The sequence below is a fragment of the Coregonus clupeaformis genome, chromosome 16 (assembly GCF_020615455.1).
Source record: "Coregonus clupeaformis isolate EN_2021a chromosome 16, ASM2061545v1, whole genome shotgun sequence".
NCBI lineage: Eukaryota > Metazoa > Chordata > Actinopteri > Salmoniformes > Salmonidae > Coregonus > Coregonus clupeaformis.
The window spans coordinates 31816978-31840550 of record NC_059207.1 but is presented as its reverse complement, the minus strand read 5'-3'; the positions used below and the strand labels follow the sequence as shown (position 1 = coordinate 31840550).

Here is a 23573-nt window from a genome sequence, read left to right as displayed (position 1 = left end):
TGGCCCAGCGGCCTTGTGAATGTTGACTTGCTTAAAAGTCTTACTCACATCGGCTACGGAGAGCGTGATCACATAGTCGTCCGGAACAGCTGGTGCTCTCATGCATGCTTCAGTGTTGCTTGCCTCGAAGCGAGCATAGAAGTGGTTTAGCTCGTCTGGTAGGCTTGTGTCACTGGGCAGCTCGCGGCTGTGCTTCCCTTTGTAGTCTGTAATAGTTTTCAAGCCCTGCCACATCCGACGAGCGTCAGAGCCAGTGTAGTATGATTCAATCTTAGACCTGTATTGACTCTTTGCCTGTTTGATGGTTCGTCGGAGGTCATAGCGGGATTTCTTATAAGCTTCCGGGTTAGAGTCCCGTTCCTTGAAAGCGGCAGCTCTACCCTTTAGCTCAGTGCGGATGTTGCCTGTAATCCATGGCTTCTGGTTGGGGTATGTACGTACGGTCACTGTGGGGACGACATCATTGATGCACTTATTGATGAAGCCAGTGACTGATGTGGTGTACTCCTCAATGCTGTCTGAAGAATCCCGGAACATGTTCCAGTCTGTGCTAGCAAAACAGTCCTGTAGCTTGGCATCTGCGTCATCTGACCACTTTTTTATTAACCGAATCACTGGTGCTTCCTGCTTCAGTTCAATCACCTTCCTGAGCGGTATGATGGCTGCATGGTCCCATGGTGTTTATACTTGCATATTATTGTTTGTACAGATGAACGTGGTACCTTCAGGCGTTTGGAAATTGCTCTCAAGGATGAACCAGACTTGTGGAGGTCTACAATTTTTTATCTGAGGTCTTGGCTGATTTCTTTTGATTTTCCCATGATGTCAAGCAAAGAGGCACTGAGTTTGAAGGTAGGCCTTGAAATACATCCACAGGTACACCTCCAATTGACTCAAATGATGTCAATTAGCCTATCAGAAGCTTCTAAAGCCATGACATCATTTTCTGGAATTTTCCAAGCTGTTTAAAGGCACAGTCAACTTAGTGTATGTAAACTTCTGACCCACTGGAATTGTGATACATTTACATTTTAGTCATTTAGCAGACTCTCTTATCCAGAGCGACTTACAGTTAGTGAGTGCATACATTTATTTTTATTTGTATACTGATACAGTGAATTATAAGTGAAATAATCTGTCTGTAAACAATTGTTGGAAAAATTACTTGTGTCATGCACAAAGTAGATGTCCTAACCGACTTGCCAAAACTATAGTTTGTTAACAAGAAATTTGTGGAGTGGTTGAAAATCGAGTTTTAATGACTCCGACCTAAGTGTATGTAAACTTCCGACTTCAACTGTATATGCCCAAACTGAGATGGAGCCTGATCAGTCTGATGTAAAAATATGAAAAAAATTGCTCTGGATAACAAATCTCTCTCACACACACACACACCACTAAGTATGGACCGACGCCGACGTCTCTTGGATGTCTTTTTTTCGGTCCTGTCTATGATTGGTTCAGATTTGATCTGGTCCAGACAGCACAGTACAGTAGAACACAGCAGAGTACAGTACATTACGGTACAGTCAAAAATATTTAGTACAATACAGTAGAGCACAGTACAATAGTGTACTGTACTACTCTACTGTTCTCTACAGTACTGAACTGTGCCGTACTGTTCAAACTTGTGAAACATAGCCTAGACATCTATGATTCGTTCAGATTTGGTACTTGTTTTGGGGGCAGAGCTCATTAGAATAATACCCAGCATGCTTTGTGTTTGTTTTTTACATTAACATTTTGGTCATTCAGCAGGCGCTTTTAACCAGAGTGACTTACAGTCAGTTTATTCAACTAAGGGATACAGTGCATTCGGAAAATATTCAGGCCCCTTGACTTTTCCCACATTTTGTTACAGCCTTATTTTAAAATGGATTAAATCAATTTTTTCCCCCTCAATCTACACACACAACCCCATAATGACAAAGCAAAAACAGATTTTTTGAAATGTTTGCAGATAAAAAAAACAAAAATATCACATTTACTTAAGTATTCAGACCCTTTACTCAGTACTTTGTTGAAGTACCTTTGGCAGGGATTACAGCCAAGTGTTCTTGGGTAAGACGCTACAAGCTTGGCACACCTGTATTTGGGGAGTTTCTCCCTTTCTTCTCTGCAGATCCTGTCAAGCTCTGTCAGGTTGGATGGGGAGCGTCGCTGCACAGCTATTCTCAGTCTCTCCAGAGATGTTCGATCAGGTTCATGTCCGGGCACTAGCTGGGCCACTCAAGGACATTCAGAGACATGTTGCAAAGCCACTCCTGCGTTGTCTTGGCTGTGTGCAACAGGACAACAGGTCGTTGTCCTGTTGGAAGTTGACCCTTCACCCCGCTCTGGAGCAGGTTTTCATCAAGGATCTCTCTGTACTTTGCTCCGTTTATCTTTCCCTCAATCCTGACTAGTCTCCCAGTCCCTGCCGCTGAAAAACATCCCCACAGCATGATGCTGCCACCACCATGCTTCACGGTAGGGATGGTGCATAGTTTCCTCCAGATGTGACGCTTAGCATTCAGGCCAAAAAGTTCAATCTTGGTTTCATCAGAACCGGGGAATCTTGTTTCTCATGGTCTGAGAGCCCTTTAGGTGCCTTTTGGCAAACTCCAAACAGGCTGTCATGTGCCTTTTTAATGAGGAGTGGACTCCATCACTCTACCATAAAGGCCTGATTGTTGGAGTGCTGCAGAGATGGTTGTCATTCTGGAAGGTTTCCCCATCTCCACAGAAGAACTCTGGAGCTCTGTCAGAGTGACCATCGGGTTCTTTGTCACCTCCCTGACCAAGGCCCTTCTCCCCCGATTGCTCAGTTTGGCCAGGCGGCCAGCTCTAGGAAGAGTGTTGGTGGTTCCAAACTTCTTCCAATCAAGAATGATGGAGGCCACTGTGTTCTTGGGGACCTTCAATGCTGCCGACATTTTTTGGTACCCTTCCCCAGAGCTGTGCCTCGACACAATCCTGTCTCGGAGTTCTATGGACAATTCCTTTGACCTCATTGCTTGGTTTTTGCTCTGACATGCACTGTCAACTGTGGGACCTTATATAGACAGGTGTCTGCCTTTCCAACTCATGTCCAATCAATTGAATTTACCACAGTTGGGACTCCAATCAAGTTGTAGAAACATCTCAAGGATGATCAATGGAAACAGGATGCACCTGAGCTCATTTTCGAAGTCTCATAGCAAAGGGGCTGAATACTTATGTAAATAAGGTATTTTTGTTTTTTATTTGTAATACATTTGCAAAAATTTTAAAAATAACTGTTTTCACTTTGAAACTTGGCCATAGAATCAATGACATAAAAACGTATTTTCAACATCCAGGAAATAAGATTTTTTCTGGCTCAATCAGAACCTAAAATGAACCTATCTTTAACGTCTGGAAAAATATGTATTTTAAACATCATTTTGCTTACTGGGACACACATGCAGCACATGTATAAAACTAAAGAAGTATGAAAACGCTTCTCCCTTCATCCTCTTTGTCTTCTCTGGAGTTTTACGGTGGTTTGCACATAGGCTATATAGACTTTCTAGTCTCATTTAAAAAGGTGATTCTAACCTCAGTCACTACTGGCATGATTAGAGGTCTTCTCACCATAATTTCACTACCCTAAAAGTTGTAATCAATCAACAATAAAAATGCAGTTAATAAGAGACCATACAAAATGTATACACAAAATCAGAGGAACATATTTTATTACAAGAACAACTTGACAGCAATTCATTTTCAAGGAACAAATGAAGTCTTGGTATTGCAGTATTGCTATTTAATACAGACAAATTCCACAATGTCAAGCACTCTTCATTTATTAAGTCATTGTTTGATAGAAGATAACATCAGCAAATAACGCTTAAACACTGAAATAAATTCAAATGAACATTCAAAATGTATGTTACGATCAGTTTCATTTCATTACTTTTTATTATGCCATTTAGACAGATTTCAGAGATAAAAAGGGAGCGCAAAAGAGAGAAAGAAAGTTATGGAATTTACAAAGCAGCATTTGACAAACAAAAACCAAGCGCACAATGTAGAGTTGACATGCAACTTTGCACCCTAAGATAATTTTTTACTAGATAATCATTTTGCAATCATAGTTGAATTGACAAACTCAATCATTAGCCTGCGTTTTTCTTATTGTAACAAAAATGTAACACTACTGGTAAAACCTGTCACCTGCTAACCCATCATGCATGTTTTAATATTTTAAACATATTACATAATTGAACAATGTAATTGAAAATGAAAATAAAACATATATATATATATATATATATATATTTTTTTTTAAAGACCGCTACATGTAAAAGCAATGAAATGAAATGGTTGATCAACTTCTCATTGGGTCAGAGAAGAGAGAAAATGTATGTTGGCTAATAATGCAAACAGAGCCTATATGGCAGTGGAGGGTAAATATTTTTAAACTATCTTTGAGCAGGTAAAAGCCTAGGCAGTGTGTGTAAGCTGGCTCATTCCTGTGTAGTCATCAACAAAACCTGTGACACTCTTGGATTGGCTATATTAATTGCTGGAGTGTTCCCTTTATACGGCAAATAAATTCAGATTCAGGAACTTTTAAAAGCATAACAGCATCTGCTGTATTGTGTCTATTTGGTTGATGTGTGGACATTAATTGGCAAGATGAAACATGTTAAAAGCAAATATTTTAACAATCAAAAGACAAACCTCAAAAATAGTACACCACCACCATCCATCACCTATGGTCTCAACTGTCTGCAGAGATTGGATTAGGTCCCTGGAACCTTGTGCATTACTGAACTATGGGCTCTGGTTAAAACCATTAGGAACCACAGTTCTAACACCATTTTGTATTTATTTTTTATAACTTATTTTGGGCTCTCACTGGCTTTAGATTCTACATAGTGTTGTTTTTCACACCCGTCACTCGAGACCAATTCATAAATAAATATGACCAACAACATCCCTCATTCTTTTCTTCAACAACGCTACCTACATTCCCATGTACACCAGAACACCTGGTACATAATCCTATACAGAATGTACACTCAGATTCAGTTTACTGAAAGACGTACACACACAAACAAACTCTTTCCACTCAGCTTGTGCCATCCATTTACTGAAAACCCACTGCAGCACAGTCCCTGTCATTCTAGTGTAAAACCATTCATAGCAGTCTTACAAGCTCCAAAGCCCTGTTAAAGTGCCAACACCACAGTCGTATCCATGGCCTGCTGTTATTGATAATACCAATAAGGCAAGAGTCTATAACAGGGGACAGACGTATCCATTCCACCATCTATTATTCATGTCCATTCTCCAGATAACACCATGCAATAAATACCTACACATATTCTTAAATCATTTCAATACACCAAACAATACATCACGATGAACAATCATCTGCTCCAAACCAGTCTAGCGAACTCAATCTGTGAAGGAATTTCATTCAAATGAGACCATATTTTTTCAACCACTAGATGTCACTGAAGGTCATTTGATGAGAGAGTGGTTCGTCTATGTATCTATCATACAAATCCATCTCAAATAATATGTTGATTTTTATTTAGTGTTTTTGGACAATTCAAAATGTTGAGAAAAAAACTGATGGTGATGGCAATGAATTGACACTCAGAGTGGATGGGTGTTGTTGTTGGGCACTAACATTCTCAAACCACACTCACACACACATGTTAAGGCAAAGGGAATTGTCAAGGCATTTCCAACAGCAATATTGCATAGCTAAGGCAGCATAGAACCCCATACAGCGAATATTTACACATTTCATAATACATTTGTTATATACACTATAGCCACATCTTTATGCAAGTATACATGTACACGTTTATGCACATTCATCCACTTTTGTACACATATTTTAGTGTTGATTTCCAAGTTCAGATAACTCTTGATCATTGGAAATATTCAACATTGCTGTTTCAGTGACAATGACACATAATCATTTTACTCTTACCCCAGACTGCAGTTAACACAGAAAATAATGTGAAAAATCCTACTTTGTATATTTTCACACTAAAAGCTCAAAAACCAGACATCACTCAATCATGGCCATGTGGATTGGCAGTGAGAAAGTGACATCATACATGTTTGGCAATGAACAAGTCAGGATGCAGGGAGCTGGTGGCAGAAGGTGAGTAGTAGTGCACATATAGAATATGTAGTGTATAAAGTCCAAAGGACTGTTATTTGTGAACATTGTACAGTAAAGTATTGTAGAGTATTGTTTTTATATACGAGTCCAATACAGATTAGATCTGTAAAGATGTCCACAGAAGGGGGTAACTAGCAGAGCGTGAGTGGCAGTATGGAGATGAGCAAGAAAGTATCTCTCCACACCAGTATTTTGACAATTAAAGCAGACATAGATGCTGTAGCATACACTGTCCACTAGAGGGAGTCAGTAGGTTGACTTGATGATGCTAGTGATTTACTGCTCCTACCTGGGGTTCTTTCCTCTTCCTCAGTCCTGGCACTTCTTCATGCCCCTCAGCGATGCATAAGACACCACATATGTTCTCTCTCTCTCTATGGTGGCAGCAAAACATGGGGCTTTCAAGACAGCTGCCTGTCTTGTATTAGACACTTTATGATTGATCAAAACATCCCCATAATTACAAAGAAACCATTCAACTTAAACAATAGCCTTAGATTCTGGATCAATCCTTTGGTAATAAATAACTAGGTTTCGAGTGCAAAGAATAGAATGGGATAGTGAAACCCTGACCATTATAGACAGGAAAGGGCCTAAGTGACAAAAAGAGTGAGTGTGCAACTGACATGCTGTATAAAAAATAGTCTGTAGCCCAGTCTTTTCATTTGACAACAAATTGTTCTGTATCAGCATCATCATGATTAGTTAGTTGTGTGCTACATCCAGGCCTCAGTGTCCAGGCCACTCCCTGACTGTACGGAGTAGGTGCTGCCCATGGCGGGGGAGCATGACTGGGGGTGGATTAGGTCGCCGAAGGCCTGGTGCAGGGCCTTGCGTGAGGCTGGGTGGCCGTTGGAATGTGAGCTCTGAGGGGACTGTGGTGGAGTGGGGGTGTGGAGGGGGGTGAGGTTGCCCCCGGCCTGCAGGTCTCTGTAGCTGACTGGGGTGGGGATACGTGACGGGCTGTTCTCTGGCCGGTTGTCTGTACGGGGTCTGATCCGGGGCCTCAGCTTGAGCTTGTAAATGGAGGGCACCCTGTCAGCCTTCTTCCCTGCCCTCTTGGGCCGGAGGACCACACTCCCATCAACAGCATCCCTATTGGCTAGGGAAGGAGGTGGAGGAGAGGACTCTGAGCGTGATTCACTCAGGCTGAAGCACATGGAGGAGCTCTCACTGGAGGAGTCTTCCTGGAAGGAGCAGTCCTTAGAGGGGGGCAGGGGGATGGGTGAGGGACAAGACTCTGGGGGAGGGAGGTCATCGTTGGGGTCTCCATCCTCCAGGTCGTAGGGGAAGCTTGGTTGGCGATCCTCCAGAGGTACATCTCCCTCAGGCCCTGAGCCCCAGCCCAGCTGACCCTGCTGGCTCTCCATCAGCACCTCTCCTGGAGCACCACTGACATGGCCCCCATTCATGCTCCTGGGGTTAAAAGGAAGTTGGGAGGGGGTATGGCTGAGAGGTATGCCCAGTACTGAGTCTTTCCGGCCAGGAAAGGAGGACAGGAGCTCCCCTTCCTCCATGGAACTGGAGATGGCAGGGAGCTTCCTGAGACCTCCACCTCGCCCGCTCCAGCGCTCTGGTTCTGTGTGCCCACCATTAGATAATCCGCCCGGGCTATGGCCATGCAGTGGGGCCAGGGTATCCTCTAGTCCTCCACAGAAATGTGAGTTAGTTCTCTTGGACTCCCGGAGGTCAGGCAGAGCTCCTACCTTCCCCCCCACGTTGAGTGAGGAGGTGGAGGAATTGGAGGAGGAGTAGGCCGAGTCAGTAACGTTAGGGTCAGCAGAGGCAGGTGTGCGGAGGATTTGAGTCCCAACCCCCTGCTGTGGGTGTGAGGAGGTGGGCAGCTGAAGGGTGCCCCCCCCTGTGGGTCTACTGGGCCCCTGCCCTGTGTTAGCCAGGAACTCAGCCTCAAAGCTGCGGTACAGGTCCTGCTCCTTCTGGGGGTCCAGATTGGGCAGCATCTGGAAGTTATAACCTAGCCCCTCCTCCTCGGGTTCCTGTCGCTCAGAGCCGGCCAACCCCCTGTGGCCATGCCCATTGGAGCGAGGGCCGTGGGAGGTTCGAGGGGAGCGGGGTCCACGCCCATGGTGGTGAGAGGAGCGGGGGGAAGAGGAGTGAGGAGAGCGTCGGCCTGCCTGGGAGACTGGGGGCAGCAGCCTACTCTTCCCTACCGAGGGGGAGCGTGGAGCGGGGGGCCTGGGAGCCACCATAGTCTTCTTACTGGGGCTGCTGCTCTGAAGCCCTTTGATAGGTGAATTAGAGCAGGAGGACGATTGTCTCCTGGAAAAACCTCCACTGATTCTGGGGGAGGCGGGGGGCAGTTGTTTGGCCCTCAGCTCCTCTCGTCTGTCAGAGGATGGGGGCTGAGAGGCCCCGTGACGGGGAGAGGATCCATGGCTGGCATCGCTGGTCTGACTCCGGCTGGGCATCTTCCCCTGGCTGTGGGAGCGCGAGGCCTGGACCCTGCGGGGGCCTTCGGGCCCCAGAGAGCGGCCCCTGTCCCCACGACTGGTCCTGAGCCCGTCAGAGGGGCCCTGTGGGGGGCTGGGTTTGAGGATGGCGGCAGGGGCAGGGCGTTCCCGGGAGTGGCTGCGTGCGCGGGGCATTGGGGGGCACAGGGCTGGGATCTGACCTCCTCCTCCAGGCCTTTTGATCAAATGCTTCCCCTCCTTCCTGTTGACCAGCAGGACCACCTCCTCTCCGGAGCGACGGGTGCCTCCCAGAGATGAGCGGCCTCCCCCTCCCCCTCCTCCTCCTCCCTTAGAGGAGGCTGTAGAGGAGTCGCTGTCCCCTGATAGACGGCGGGTCACTGTCATCAATGACGAGTCATTAAACCTTCAGAACACAGAGGGAGGAAGACAGACAGGGAGTTATTTATAGTTATCTTTTATTTATTTCTGGCCTTAGTACATTTTATCATTGGAATAAAATAAATATCACATTATCCTGTCCAACACAACTTTTTGAACATTCATAACAGTTTGAGAAAAACAACATGCTCAGAGCCCATTCTCCATGCTCCCCCCACTCCCCTGGCCCTGACAGGTTTACAGTAAACACCATCCACCTCCAGTCCATGACGGGACCTGTGACCTGTGTGTGACCTCCAGGGATCATGAGGAACCTCCCTGCAGGCCTGCTGCTGCCTACCCTGACTGACACACGTAGGGCTCGGTGCTTCTCGGAACACTGGGCTGGATCAGGCTCAGGGATTACAGGGAAAATGAGAGCAAGTGGGGGCAGGATTATAGGCCCTATGGATTTACTCTGCACTCCCAGAGCTCACCACACCACTCCACTGTCACGCACCAGTGGGCCCCTCAGGACAACTTACCATCCTAGAGAGGATACACTTGATTTACAGTAAGATAGGAACACAATCAGTAGAGCTCTGTAGCAGTGGCCACAACAACAACATGATAGACATGTGCTCTCTGGCAATATCCTGTATTAAGCATTAACTTTATCCATTTTCTTTATTGACATTCTTTATGTAACCACTTCTATAATGCTCTGTGAAACCATAACAAACAATCAAGAAAAGAGTATTGCACATTATATAAACAGGGCTAAATAAATATGAGTGACTGAATTGATAATTTTATCAAATATTGACTTTGCCATTTAAAATAATGACTTAGTCAAACAAATATTGACAGAATTCTGACGGCTTGAAATAACGAAGCACATGGGGTTTTCCCTCCAGATTAGCCCACCTGAAACTTACTTCCTGGGGGGAGCAACAGGGCCTGGGGGGGCGTCATTCAGATGAACCCTTATCTAGTCTGGTGCACTTGGAGGTGCTGATCCTGAAGGGGTTAACCTATACCAAGGCCTGTTGCCGTGACGCCTGGCCTGAACCATCACTCACTCCGGATACTCAGCCACTCATTGGCCGTGAGCCAAATTAAACGAGCCCATAGGCCTTCATTGTATTGAACAATGGCGTCTGCACACACTGACGTATGAGGGAGGTATGTAAGACCAACAACACTCAACGGACATTATGTGGAGAGCTGAGGGATTTCACTCTCTTTACTGACCAGAAAATAGTTTTATAGGCAATAAAATACCAATACTCTGACTGTCGTGCCACTTCAGTCAGAGACATCAGCAGAAAAAGGGAGATGTGTTTTTCCTCCAGTACAATCAACAGGCACCCTAATTCTATCCATCAGCTCTGGCTGTAATTAATGGAGCCATAGGAAAGGAGGGAGAAGAGGGGTCGAGAGGGAGGGAGAGGGGGAGGTGACGGCAGCATCAAGGTGTGTGCCCAGTCTGGCCACCAGGAGGCAGAGTGGTATGGCTGGGAGGGCAGGACTGTGTCAGCGCAATGTCACCTTAGATTAGGAAAATCTGCCTTGTGTAATTTGACGCCTCCCAGTTTTGTGTTTGTGGGTTGGTGTGTGGGCGGGTGGGCGGTGAAAAGTGGATCAGTGCTGGTGATGCAGACAAAGACGATGAAGTGTCATTAGCACAACACAACACAACACAACACAACACAACACACCTGAGAGGGTTGAAGTGACGGGGTTCTGAGCGGTCCCGCGGTGGTCGTGGTAGTAGGGGGGTGCGTCCTGTGTTGGAGTCGAGCTCCGTGGGGAGGGAGGGGTGGTGGGAGCGGCCAGGCCGGGTGGAGGAGGGGGCACAGGGGGCACACGGAGGCTCCAAGCCCTGGGAGCGTCTGTCAGGCGGCTTATAGGGGGCAATGCCCTCATTACGCCAGTGTGGGCCTGGGCTGGTGGAGCGGGAGGAGTGGGCGCTAGAGGACTTGCTGTGGGAACCCTGCCCGCTGGCTTTGGCCTGGTGATACCGGTGAGCTGCAAGGAACAAGAACAGACACAATACCACAATATTAGTAGAGGCTTAGGTTCCATACCATGGATAATAAGAACAACTGAGCAGATTACTCCAGCATCAGACAGACATAGAATAGAATAGATTGAGGGTTGGATCCAGGGATCAACATAGCATACATAGCATGAATCCTTCACAACTGGTGCAGGAGATGAAGCAACTGAGGAATCAGATGAATAATGTAAGGCATGATGATCTTGACTTTGGAGTAGACCTACAGTTCATAAAAACCTCTAGACCTGTAAAAACATGTCATATTTATGAAGTTGAGGAGATCATGGGTTAGAAATGCAACACCAAGCATTACTTCAGCCTCAGTCAGCTGTGCAGACACAAGGCCACTGACATCATCAGTCTGGCAGTGTTAACTCATGGAGATGGAAGAGCTCTTCTATCCACATGGTTTAAAGCCTTGACACCAGGTATTATTCCACTACTGCCTGCCTATCACGCTATCATGGAAGGTTAAACATGAACTGATATGAATGGTTATGGCAGCCATCAGGTCATGTTTATGAGGGCGTGATGAGGGCTTTATGACAGTGGAGGCTGCTGAGGGGAGGACGGCTCATAATGATGGCTGGAACGGAGCGAATGGAATGGCATCAAACCATGTGTTTGATGTATTTGATACCATTCCACTGATACCGCTCCAGCCATTACTACGAGCCCGTCCTCCCCAATTAGGTGCCATCAATCTCCTGTACTTTATGAGTAAGGTGTAGTGTTGTATGAAAGGCCATTGACATGATCCTGAATAAGGTATCACTATGGTAACACTAGGGTAGCACTAGGGTAACACTATGTTAGCACCATGGTAGCACTATAGTAGCACTATGGTAACACTATGTTAGCACCATGGTAACACTATGGTAACACTATGTTAGCACCATGGTAGCACTATGGTAACACTATAGTAGCACTATGGTAACACTATGGTAACACTAGGGTAACACTATGGTAACACTATGTTAGCACCATGGTAGCACTATGGAAGCACTATGGTAACACTAGTAGCACCATGGTAGCACTATGGTAACACTATAGTAGCACTATGATAACACTATGTTAGCACCATGGTAACACTATAGTAGCACTATGGTAACACTATGGTAGCACCATGGTAACACTATAGTAGCACTATGGTAACACTATGGTAGCACCATGGTAACACTATAGTAGCACTATGGTAACACTATGTTAGCACCATGGTAGCACTATGGTAACACTATGGTAACACTATGTTAGCACCATGGTAGCACCATGGTAACACTATGGTAACACTATAGTAGCACTATGGTAACACTATGGTAACACTATGGTAGCACTATGGTAGCACTATGAAGACTGTGTGAATGTACTGTAGTTGTGTCAAAGAAACCGATCTCGTAATCCCAAGGTTGCATAAACCTTATAGTGTAAGCTTGTGTACAACTCCTGACCTGAGTTATATCAGATAACCTGCTCAAATGGATACAATTGTAAACCAATTGTGAGCATCATACAGACTGAGAATGAGATGCAATAGAGTACAATATCATACAATACAATACAACTCAGTGACTATAAAGTGTAAAGGGCTGGTTGTTTGGGAAGAGGTGACCTCACCAAAGGCAGCACAGCGGCAGGGATCATGCTTGTCCAGATAGTGTTCTAATGTGTCCCATCCCCCGCCCACACGCACCATCACATGAGTACGTAGGACCTGAGGAGAGAGAGAGAGAGAGAGACAAGGTTACTCCTGGGCTCCCGAGTGGCGCAGCGGTCTAAGGCACTGCATCTCAGTGCTTGAGGCGTCACTACAGACGACCTGGTTCGATTCCAGGCTGTATACCAGCCGTGATTGGGTGTCCCATAGGGCGGCGCACAATTGGCCCAACGTCGTCCGGGTTTGGCCGGTGTAGGCCGTCATTGTAAATAAGAATTTGTTCTTAACTGACTTGCCTAGTTAAATAATAAAAAATTTTTTTAAAAACATAGCATCCATTCACACATGCACTCTCATAATGAAGACTAGAGAGAGAGAGTTGATACTATGAAGCTTAGCACACACACACACACACACACACACACACACACCGTACAAACACACAACCAAGCGCACATACACAACCATTTGGGCACACACATACACACAAAAGCACACACATTGCACTCTCATAATGAAGACTAGAGAGAGAGAGTTGATACTATGAAGCTTAGCAAACACGTACAAACACACAACCAAGCGCACATACACAACCATTTGGCCACACACATACACACAAAAGCACACACACTGTTTAAAAAACTGAAGTGATGTTTAAACCCAGTGACACGGTGCGATACCACACAGACTGCAGATCAAGTCAATAGATATGTCAATCCTACAAGTGGGGCAGCATGCTGAGCGCTTGGCCCTGAGTCCCTCCCCCTGCCCCCAAAGTTACGTAACACTCCCATCAGATTGCACTCTGCTAGCGCCCCTGCTCCCCTCTCTCTTCCCTGTCAGCTGGCTTCCCCATGCTTTCAGAGTGTGTGGGGGGTGGGGGATGAATTAGCATGGTAACATCTTATCCTTGCCCTCCTCTCTGCTACGATTTCAGCTAGAAGCGACGAGAGGGGGGTGAGAGAGAGAAGAAAGGGGAATAGGAAAAAAGAGGAGCACTCTGCACATTGATGCACAAACAGACCCAGTGTGTCTCTCTCTCTATCTCTCTCTCCCCTGCAGGCAGATGGCTTCCTTACAGCAGAGAGAGAGGCTGTATGTTTAGCCTGATGTGATGGTCTCGTGGATGCAGCCTCGCCGGTCTGCCTCCTCTCTGGGTTGTGTAACCACTGCTGCCAGCCACATGTTTCATTCAGGGGCTGTGCCCGAGTTTCTGCGGCCAGGCCAGGCCAGGCCACGAGGGTTCATTGGTGTGTGAGTTGGAGCTGGCAGTGAGCCAGGCTGCATCAAATCACATGTGGCCATGCATGACTTCCCAAACTCAGTACAGGGCACTACCCACAGCCAGGGGAGACAGGCACAGCAGGACAGCTGCTCCTGCTCTACCACATGTCCTCTGCTGCTCTTCAACATGCCCACCACCACCAGCACACTGTCTGTCTGCAAAACAGCTGTCCTCCCCTGCCTTACTTCTTCTTTTCTAGCTCTGGTACTGCTGCTACTCTACTAATACTATACTGTCTGTCCTGAGATGGTTAGTCTCATTCATAGCCGTTCCCATGTGATGGTAAATAGCTAATTCTCTACTTCTGGCCTATTGTCTATAGCTGGTCCACTGCCTGACCTAGACCAACTGTGAGGACCATGATAAGGATGAGTTTCTTCCCTGGTACCAGTGATGCTCCAGTTGTCTGCCTCAGCAGCCAGCTTTGAGCCAATCCATCAGTGATGGGGGGGTATCCCACTCCCCACAACTTTGGAGAACCAACTCCTGTTTCTATGGCAATGGGGTTCAGAGACTACTTGTAATTGCAATGGGGTCGGAGTAAAACAATTCCCTCTCAATTCAGGCTTGAAGTTTTAAGCTCATGGCTCGTCTGACGCTGTACCACAACTCAAAGCACCCCTCCATTGTACAGGGGGGACCTCCCTGGGCAGGTCCGCCCCATTCGCTCTCCTCCATTTATTTATCCCCCCCTTTTTCCCCTCACTTCCTCCCTCTCTCCTCCATCTACTCCTCTAGCCTGAGCTTCTTGTCAGGCTTTGGCAGCTGAATGGGGCCTGTTGGCTTTGATGGTGGCATGCAGATGAATAGGGAAGCGTGTTGGCTAGGCTGTACTAGTGGCTGCTGGGGGATATGCATAATCACTGTCCTCCTCAGTAAGAGAGGGCGGAGACAGTGCTGAGGGGGGTTAATCTGACAGAGAAACGTCTCCCCTACACACAATCTTCAGGCAGGCTTTACACTAAGATGTGTGGCACACTTCAAACACACTGCCACTACTACACTTGAGTTTAACACTTTACCTGCTTTAAAAGCCATTACACTTGAGTTTTAACACTTCATTTGCTTCTACATCTGCATTGCTTGCTGTTTGGGGTTTTAGGCTGGTGTAAAAAGGGCTTTATAAATAAATTTTATTGATTGATTGATTCTAACACAGCCACTGCACTAGAGATAACACTTTAAAATTACCAGCCATTACACTTAGGTTTAACATACTGCACATGTAAGGCATTTCTAAAACAGGCACTCCCCTACATACCATACAGCCAAACATACAGTCAATCATACAAGCGTTAAGAAACGTTTAACAAAGACGTCTCACTGAGGTGTAACCAATGATTTATATACTGAACAAAAATATAAACGCAACATGCAAAAATGTCAACAATTTTACTGAGTTACAGTTCATTTACGGAAATCAGTCAATTGAAATAAATTCATTAGGCCTTAATTTATGGAGGGCATAGGCCCACCCACTTGGCAGCCAGGCCCACCCACTGGGGAGCCAGGCCCAGCCAATCAGAATGAATTTTTCCCCACAAATGGGCTTTATTATTACAACATTGAGCAAAATGCTCGCTAACAGGGATGTAAACAAATTTGTGCACAACATTTGAGACAAATAAGCTTTTTGTGTGTATGGGAAATTTTATCTCAGCTCATGAAACATGGGACCAACAATTTACATGTTGCGTTTATATTCTTGTTCAGAATACATAGCCCAGTGGAGGCTGCTGAGGGGAGCTCATAGTAATGGTCAGAACGGAGCAAATGGAATGGCATCAAATACCTGGAAACCATGTGTTTTTGATGCATTTGATACCATTCCACTCATTCCGCTCCAGTCATTACCACAAGCCTGTGACATCAAATCAAATCAAATTTTATTGGTCACATGCGCCGAATACAACAGGAGCAGACATTACAGTGAAATGCTTACTTACAGCCCTTAACCAACAGTGCATTTATTTTAACAAAAAAAGTAAAAATAAAACGACAACAAAAAAAGTGTTGAGAAAAAAAGAGCAGAAGTAAAATAAAATAACAGTAGGGAGGCTATATATACAGGGGGGTACCGGTGCAGAGTCAATGTGCGGGGGCACCGGCTAGTTGAGATAATTGAAGTAATATGTACATGTGGGTAGAGTTAAAGTGACTATGCATAAATAATTAACAGAGTAGCAGCAGCGTAAAAAGGATGGGGTGGGGGGGCAGGAATACATTCTTGTGAATTGTATTCCTTGTGTCATTATTTTTGTTCAGTGTATATACACTAGATGACTGACAGGGGGGGCGCTGTGTTGAAGCCACCACACCTCTGCCTTGGCACTCACCCCAGCCAGGTCACCCATGATACAAGTCAGTATTCAAAGTCCATCTATGTCTGAGGACATCGGGAGATGATGTGTAAACTGGCCTCTAGGGGCAACAGTAAGCGCTGTTACCTTCAAGTAGGTTTCGGTTTAGCTACAGCTTTGTGGACGGGGATGGCAGATGGAGGTAAGCATCTGCCTCTGATGCCAAAGGTTGCATGTACAAATCCAGCAATAAAAAAATATTTTTGTTTTAAGCTTATCCAAAACCTTAACCCTTACCTTAACCATTCTGAGTTAATGCCTAAACTTAACCCTAACCTTAAAAATGTGGAGGTAATGCCTAAACTTAACCTTAAACACTTTTTGAGAAACATGGCTCAACGTCTAATTCTGACATGAGACTGTGAGAGCTTGTTGCTCCCCCACCATTAAAACAAATATTTTAGAAGCCATAGAAATGCATTTACTAATGTCTACATTTGTTTTTGCCACGTTTATTCTATTACAGTCGCCTTAAAGCGTACTTTTGCATTATATTATGTGAACTAAACATACAAATAAAACATTTAAATATATGTAAATACATGTAATTTTGTCCTTGAAACATTTTAAATGAAATACTGTAGAATTCCATTCCTTCCTATGGAGGACTGTTTTTCTGAGGAGTGCAAACATGGCTTCAAAGCCTCTCATTGGCCAAAACACAGCATCAGCAATCCAGGGTTTATATACATAATTGGGTGTAACAGCATAGCATATATCCTAACATACACACTGTGCTTTTAACGGACCTACATGACACTCCATTTTATACTAAAAGTCTGAGCTTCCTAATATAACAGTGGAAATATTGACAGCATTAGGCAGTAAGGCAGACATTCTGGAAATGCATACGATTTGGAATGGCATCCGTTGAGTCCATTAATTGGGCGGAGGTACATGGGAGGTAAGTGAAACAGAATCAATCTATCAGGCGGACTGCCTTTCTGAAGGCAGAGGCCCGGGGGGCGAGATAGACAGACTGAGTCACACAGCTCTGCAGAAACAAGCAGCAGAGCAGGCCAGATAAGGGCCCGCACAGGAAATGACCCAAAGCTCTATTTGTGTCTTGCTGGACCAGCATGTATGGGAGAAGGGAGGTCTGGGTCAGCCAGTAGGGAAGTACTAACAGGCAGAGCAGACCATTGGGAATAGGTCAGATCAGTGGAGACTGTAAACAATATGCAGACTGGACTGTTGAGAGTGAAATCACTGTACATACTGTAGTTTGGGGGACTTTAATCATATCAACCGGATGGTTTGTTTGTTTGACCCGTTTTGGTTTTCTTTGCAGCAACATGTTTTGCTACATGCCTCCATTGTAATACTGTGTAAGCAGCCATCAAAACAGCAGCATATGAACATTTGACAGTCAAAATTAAATTGCTCCAGGGCATAATATTAACTGTTCCATTTAAACTGTAATCCAATCAAAATTATATAATATTAGAGTGTTGCAAAATCATGTCCATGAGCTGTGAAAAACACACTAAACCTATCTATGAACTCTTGGACTGTGTAAAGGTGTAACTTCAATCCATAGTTAACTAATGCATCCACACACTCTTGGAAAAAAAGGTGCTATCTAGAAAAGTGGAGGCTGGTGGGAGTAGCTATAGGAGGATGGGCTCATTGTAATGGATTAATGGAACGGAGTCAAACGTGGTTTCCATATGTTTGATACCGTTCCATTTATTCCATTACAGCCATTACAATGAGCCATCCTCCTATAGCTCCTCCCACCAGCCGCCACTGATCTAGAACCGAAAAGGGTTCTTCAGCTGTTCCCATAGGAGAACCCTTTTTGGTTCCAGGTAGACCTCTTCTGGTTACAGGTAGAACACTTTTGGGTTCCATGTAGAACCCTTTCCAAAGAGGGTTCTACATGGAACCCAAAATAGTTTTACCTGGAATCCAAAAGGGTTCTCCTATTGGGACAGCCAAATAATCAATTTTTCTAAGAGTGCAGGTTTAAGACATACATCCATGTGCGCACACACACACACACACACACACACACACACAGAGGCCTGGTTGGTTGGCTGTTTGAGACAGTAAAGGGTGCTTTGTTATTCTTGGGTACCGGAATGACTTCTCTGTGTGTGTGTGTGTGTGTGCGTGTGTGTGTGTGTGTGTGTGTGTGCGCGCACATGGATGTATGTCTTAAACCTGCACTCTTAGAAAAATTGATTATTTGGCTGTCCCAATAGGAGAACCCTTTTGGTTGGCTGCTACCAACACTTTGTAAACGTTTGCAAAAAATTGTGACTTTGACCAGATACAATGCTATTTCACAGTAAACAAATGAACATCTGCATGCTTATAGGGAAGGGCACTCAACATGTACGGCACTTATAAAAATGACTGATGATTGGCTGAAATAAATTGATAATAAGAAGATTGTGGGAGCTGTTTTGTTAGACTTCACTGCAGCTTTTGACATTATCGATCATAGTCTGCTGCTGACAAAAACATATGTGTTATGGCTTTACATTCTCTGCTATATCGTGGATTGAGAGTTACCTGTCTAACAGAACACAGAGGGTGTTCTTTAATGGAAGCCTCTCCAACAGAATCCAGCTAATCGGGCATACCCCAGGGCAGCTGTGGTGAATTCCCTGGTTTTCCCGAAGTCCCGGTCAGAGGTTTCCGGAATCAGGAGGTAATAAGTAGGAAATCCGGCGCTTTCAAACCAGGATTTCTGGAAAACCAGGGAATTTATTGAAAGTTCCCGGAATTTTGCAAACCTAACTGGCACTGAGTAAAGCCTGTGTGTCTATGCACAGGCTTTCAGAAAGTATTCATACCTCTTGACTTTTTCCACACTTTTTTGTGTTACAGCCTGAATTTAAAATGGATTAATTTGAGATTCTTTGTCACTGGCCTACACATGACTCAACATTATACACGTCAGCTATCACAGCAAGTGAAATCACTGCAAGACTTAACAAAGAGCTGCAGTCAGTTTTAGAATCGGTGGCAAGTAATAAGCTAGTCCTAAATATTTCAAAAACTAAAAGCATTGTATTTGGGACAAATCATTCACTAAACAGTAAACCTCAACTAAATATTGTAATTAATAATGTGGAAATTGGGCAAGTTGAGTAGACTAAACTGCTTGGTGTAACCCTGGATTGTAAACTGTCATGGTCAAAACATATTGATGCAACCGTAGCGAAGACGGGGAGAGGTCTGTCCGTAATGAAGCACTGCTCTGCCTTCTTGACATCGCTATAAACTAAAGTCCTACAGGCCTTAGTTTTTTCGCATCTGGACTACTGCCCAGTCATATGTTCAAATAACACAGAGAGGGACATACGCAAATGACAGTTGGCCCAGAACAGAGCAGAATAGCTGGCCCTTAAATGTACATGGAGAGCTAGCATCAATAACATGCATGTCAATCTCCCCCAGCCTTAAAGTAGAGGAGCGATTGACTGCATCACTACTTGTCTTTGTGAGAGGTATTGACATGTTGAAATCAATATCAAATCAAATGTTATTTGTCACATGCTTCGTAAACAACAGGTGTAAGCTAACAGTGAAAAGCATACTTACGGTCCTTCCCAACAATGCAGAGAGAAAAATAGAGAAATAATAGAAAAATAATAACACAAGGAATAAATACACAATGAGTAACGATAACTTGGCTATATACACAGGGTACCAGTACAGAGTCGATGTGCAGGGGTACGAGGTAATTGAGGTAGATATGTACATATAGGTAGGGATAAAGTGACTAGGCAACAGGATAGATAATAAACAGTAGCAGCAGCGTATGTGATAAGACAAAGGAGTTAGTGCAAAAAGGGACAACGCAGATACACTACATATACAAAAGTATGTCGACACCCCTTCAAATTAGTGGATTCGGCTCTTTCAGCCACACCCGTTGCTGACAGGTGTACACAGCCATGCAATATCCATTGACAAACATTGGCAGTAGAATGGCCTTACAGAAGAGCTAGCTCAGTGACTTTTAACGTAGGATGCCACCTTACCAACAAGTCAGTTCATCAAATGTCTGCCCTGCTAGAGCTGCCCAGGTCAACTGTAAGTGCTGTTATTGTGAAGTGGAAACGTCTAGGAGCAACAACGGCTCCGCCGCGAAGTGGTAGGCCACACAAGCTCACAGAATGGGACCGCCGAATGTTGTAGTGCGTAAAAATCGTCTGTCCTCGGTTGCAACACTCACTACCAAATTCCAAACTGCCTCTGGGAGCAACATCAGCATAAGAACTGTTTGTCGGGAGCTTCATGAAATGATTTTCCATGGCCGAGCAGCCACACACAAGCCTAAGATCACCATGCGCAACGCCAAGCGTCGGCTGGAGTGGTGTAAAGCTCGAGCCATTGGACTCTGGAACAGTGGAAACGCGTTCTCTGGAGTGATGAATCATGCTTCCTGCCCCAATGCATAATGCCAAGTGTAAAGTTTGGTGGAGGAGGAATAATGGTCTGGGGCTGTTTTTCATGGTTCGGTCTAGGCCCCTTAGTTCCAGTGAAGGGAAATATTAACACAACAGCATACAATGACATTGTAGACAATTCTGTGCTTCCAACTTTGGCAACAGTTTGGGGAAGGCCCTTTCCTGTTTCAGCATGACAATGCCCCCGTGCACAAAGCGAGGTGGTTTGTCGAGATTGGTGTGGAAGAACTTGACTGGCCTGCACAGAGCCCTGACCTCAACCCCATCGAACACCTTTGGGATGAATTGAAATGCCGACTGCAAACCAGGCCTAATCGCCCAACATCAGTGCCCGACCTTACTAATGCTCTTGTGGCTGAATGGAAGCAAGTCCCCGTGGTACCGCTTGCCGTGCGGTAGCAGACAGAACAGTCCATGACTTGGGTGGCTAGAGTCTTTGACAATTCTAGGGCCTTCCTCTGACACCGACTGGTATAGAGGTCCTGGATGGCGGGGAGCTTGGCCCCAGTGATGTACTGGGCCGTATGCACTACCCTCTGTAACGCCTTGTGGTCGGATGCCAAGCAGTTATCATACTAAGCGGTGCTGCAGCCAGTCAAGATGCTCTCAATGGTGCAGCTGTAAAACTTTTCAGCCTCCTGAAGGGGAAGAGGCATTGTCGTGCCTTCTTCACAATTGTGTTGGTGTGTGTGGACCATGATAATTCCTTAGTGGTGTGGACACCAAGGAGCTCTCGACCCGCTCCACTACAGACCCGTTGATGTGGATGGGGGCCGTGCTCGGCACTCCGTTTCCTGTAGTCTACAATCAGCTCCTTTGTCTTGCTGACGTTGAGGGAGAGGTTTATGTCCTGGTACCACACTGCCAGGTCACTGGCCTCCTCCCTATAGTCTCATCATTGTCAGTGATCAGGCCAACCACCGTCGTATCGTCAGCAAACTTAATGATAGTGTTGGAGTAGTGCGCTGCCACGCAGTTGTGGGTGAACAGGGAGTATAGGAGGGGACTAAGCACGCACCCCTGAGGGGCCCCCGTGTTGAGGGTCAGCGTGGCGGATGTGTTGTTGTCTACCCTCACCACCTGGGGGTGGCCCGTCAGGAAGCCCAGGATCCAGTTGCAGAGGGAGGTGTTCAGTCCCAGGGTCCTTAGCTTAGTGATGAGCTTGGAGGGCACTTTGGTGTTGAACGCTGGGCTACAGTCAATGAATAGCAATCACACATAGGTGATCCTCTTGTCCCAGAGCTGGTAAAAATAAATTCTGCTAAATTCGAAATAAATTATATTTAATTACCACAAAAATTCCATGAAAAACGATAGAATGACACACCAAATATATATTTAGGCTACAGGAGCCTAGAGGTAGGTAAATGGTGGTTTCTTCCCTGTCTTCTCTTTAGCGGTGGTGAGAATGATGAAGAGCTATAGGCTACGTGTGTGTGCACTGCGGAGGCCTGTCGGAAACTTGACCACTTTGGCATATCAGAATGTTGAAAAAAATATCTATACTAAACAGAAATATAAACACAACATGTAAAGTGTTGGTCCCATGTTTCAGGAGCTGAAATAAAAGATCCCAGAAATGTTCCATACCACACAAAAAGCTTATTTCTCTCAAATTCTGTGTACAAATTTGTTTACACCTCTGTTAGTGAGCGTTTCTCCTTTGCCAAGATAATCCATCCACCTGACAGGTGTGGCATATCAATAAGATTTTTAAACAGCATGATCATTACACAGGTGCACCAATAAAAAGCCACTAAAATGTGCAGTTTTTTCACACAACACAATGCCACAGACGTCTCAAGTTTTGAAGGCGTGTGCAATTGGCATGCTGACTGCAGGAATGTCCACCAGAGCTGTTGCCAGAGAATTTAATGTTCATTTCTCTACCATAAGCCGCCTCCAACGTCATTTTAGAGAATTTGGCAGTACGTCCAACCGGCCTTTCATCATAGCGCTTGATGGTTTTTGCTATTCATTTTTACAAGGCACACCTCTTAATTGAAATGCATTCCAGGGACTACCTCATGAAGCTGCTTGAGAGAATGCCAAGAGTGTGCAAAGCTGTCATCAAGGCAAAGGGTGGCTACTTTGAAGAATCTCAAATATAAAATAACACTTTTTTGGTTACTACATGATTCCATATGTGTTATTTCATAGTTTTGATGTCTTCACTATTATTCTACAATGAAGGAGGTATTGAATGTGTCAATGTCTGTCATCTTGATTACTCAAATTTCTCTCGACCTGTGCACCTATGTTGTAAACTTTAATTCATAGGCTAGGTTGTAGCAACCTCATGATGGGTATAGGTAAAATATGTGTGTCTAGTAGCCTAAACTTATCGATGTTACATTGAGCTGGGTGATTGGAATATGAATAACAGTAATCCAATATGCTGTAATAGAAATAAGACAATGCTCATTAAAAAAGTCCTCCCTCATCTTAAACGGTACCAACCACCACTGGTCAGTGTATATTATCCATGTCCTTGTTCAGCCACGACTCCGAGAAACAAAGGATATTACAGTTCTTTAGGTCCCGTTGATAGGATAGTCTCAAACGGAGCTCGTCCAGTTTGTTCTCCAGTGATTGTACGTTTGCCAATAGAACGGAGGGTAGAGGTGGTTTATTTACTTGCTGATGTAGTCTCATCAGGTGCTCTTGCACCGTCTCTTCCTCTTTCGAGTCCCAGGGATTAGGGCCTGGTCGGGAATGAGCAGTGTTTCCAGACTACCGACTCGTTGAAGTAGAAATCTTCATCCAAATCTAGGATAGTGATCGCTGTTCTGATGTCTAGAAGCTGTTTTCAGTCATAGGAAATGATGGCGGAAATATTATGTAC

General features: G+C 45.0%; 1 protein-coding gene across 3 annotated transcripts in view; it reads right to left on the bottom strand.

Moving 5' to 3' along the window:
* Window positions 1–3669: 3669 nt before the first annotated feature.
* Window positions 3670–23573, bottom strand: part of LOC121584896 (GAS2-like protein 2A) — a 35520-nt gene continuing 15616 nt past the window's right edge. For all 3 annotated transcript variants that reach the window (XM_041901122.2, XM_045225667.1, XM_041901123.2), the window contains 3 exons: window positions 12617–12713; window positions 10662–10971; window positions 3670–8986 (listed from right to left, as the gene is read on the bottom strand). In XM_041901122.2, the coding sequence (XP_041757056.2) occupies window positions 6868–8986; window positions 10662–10971; window positions 12617–12713 (2526 nt within the window). In that variant the 3' untranslated portion in view covers window positions 3670–6867. The remainder of the gene's footprint in view (window positions 8987–10661; window positions 10972–12616; window positions 12714–23573) is intronic.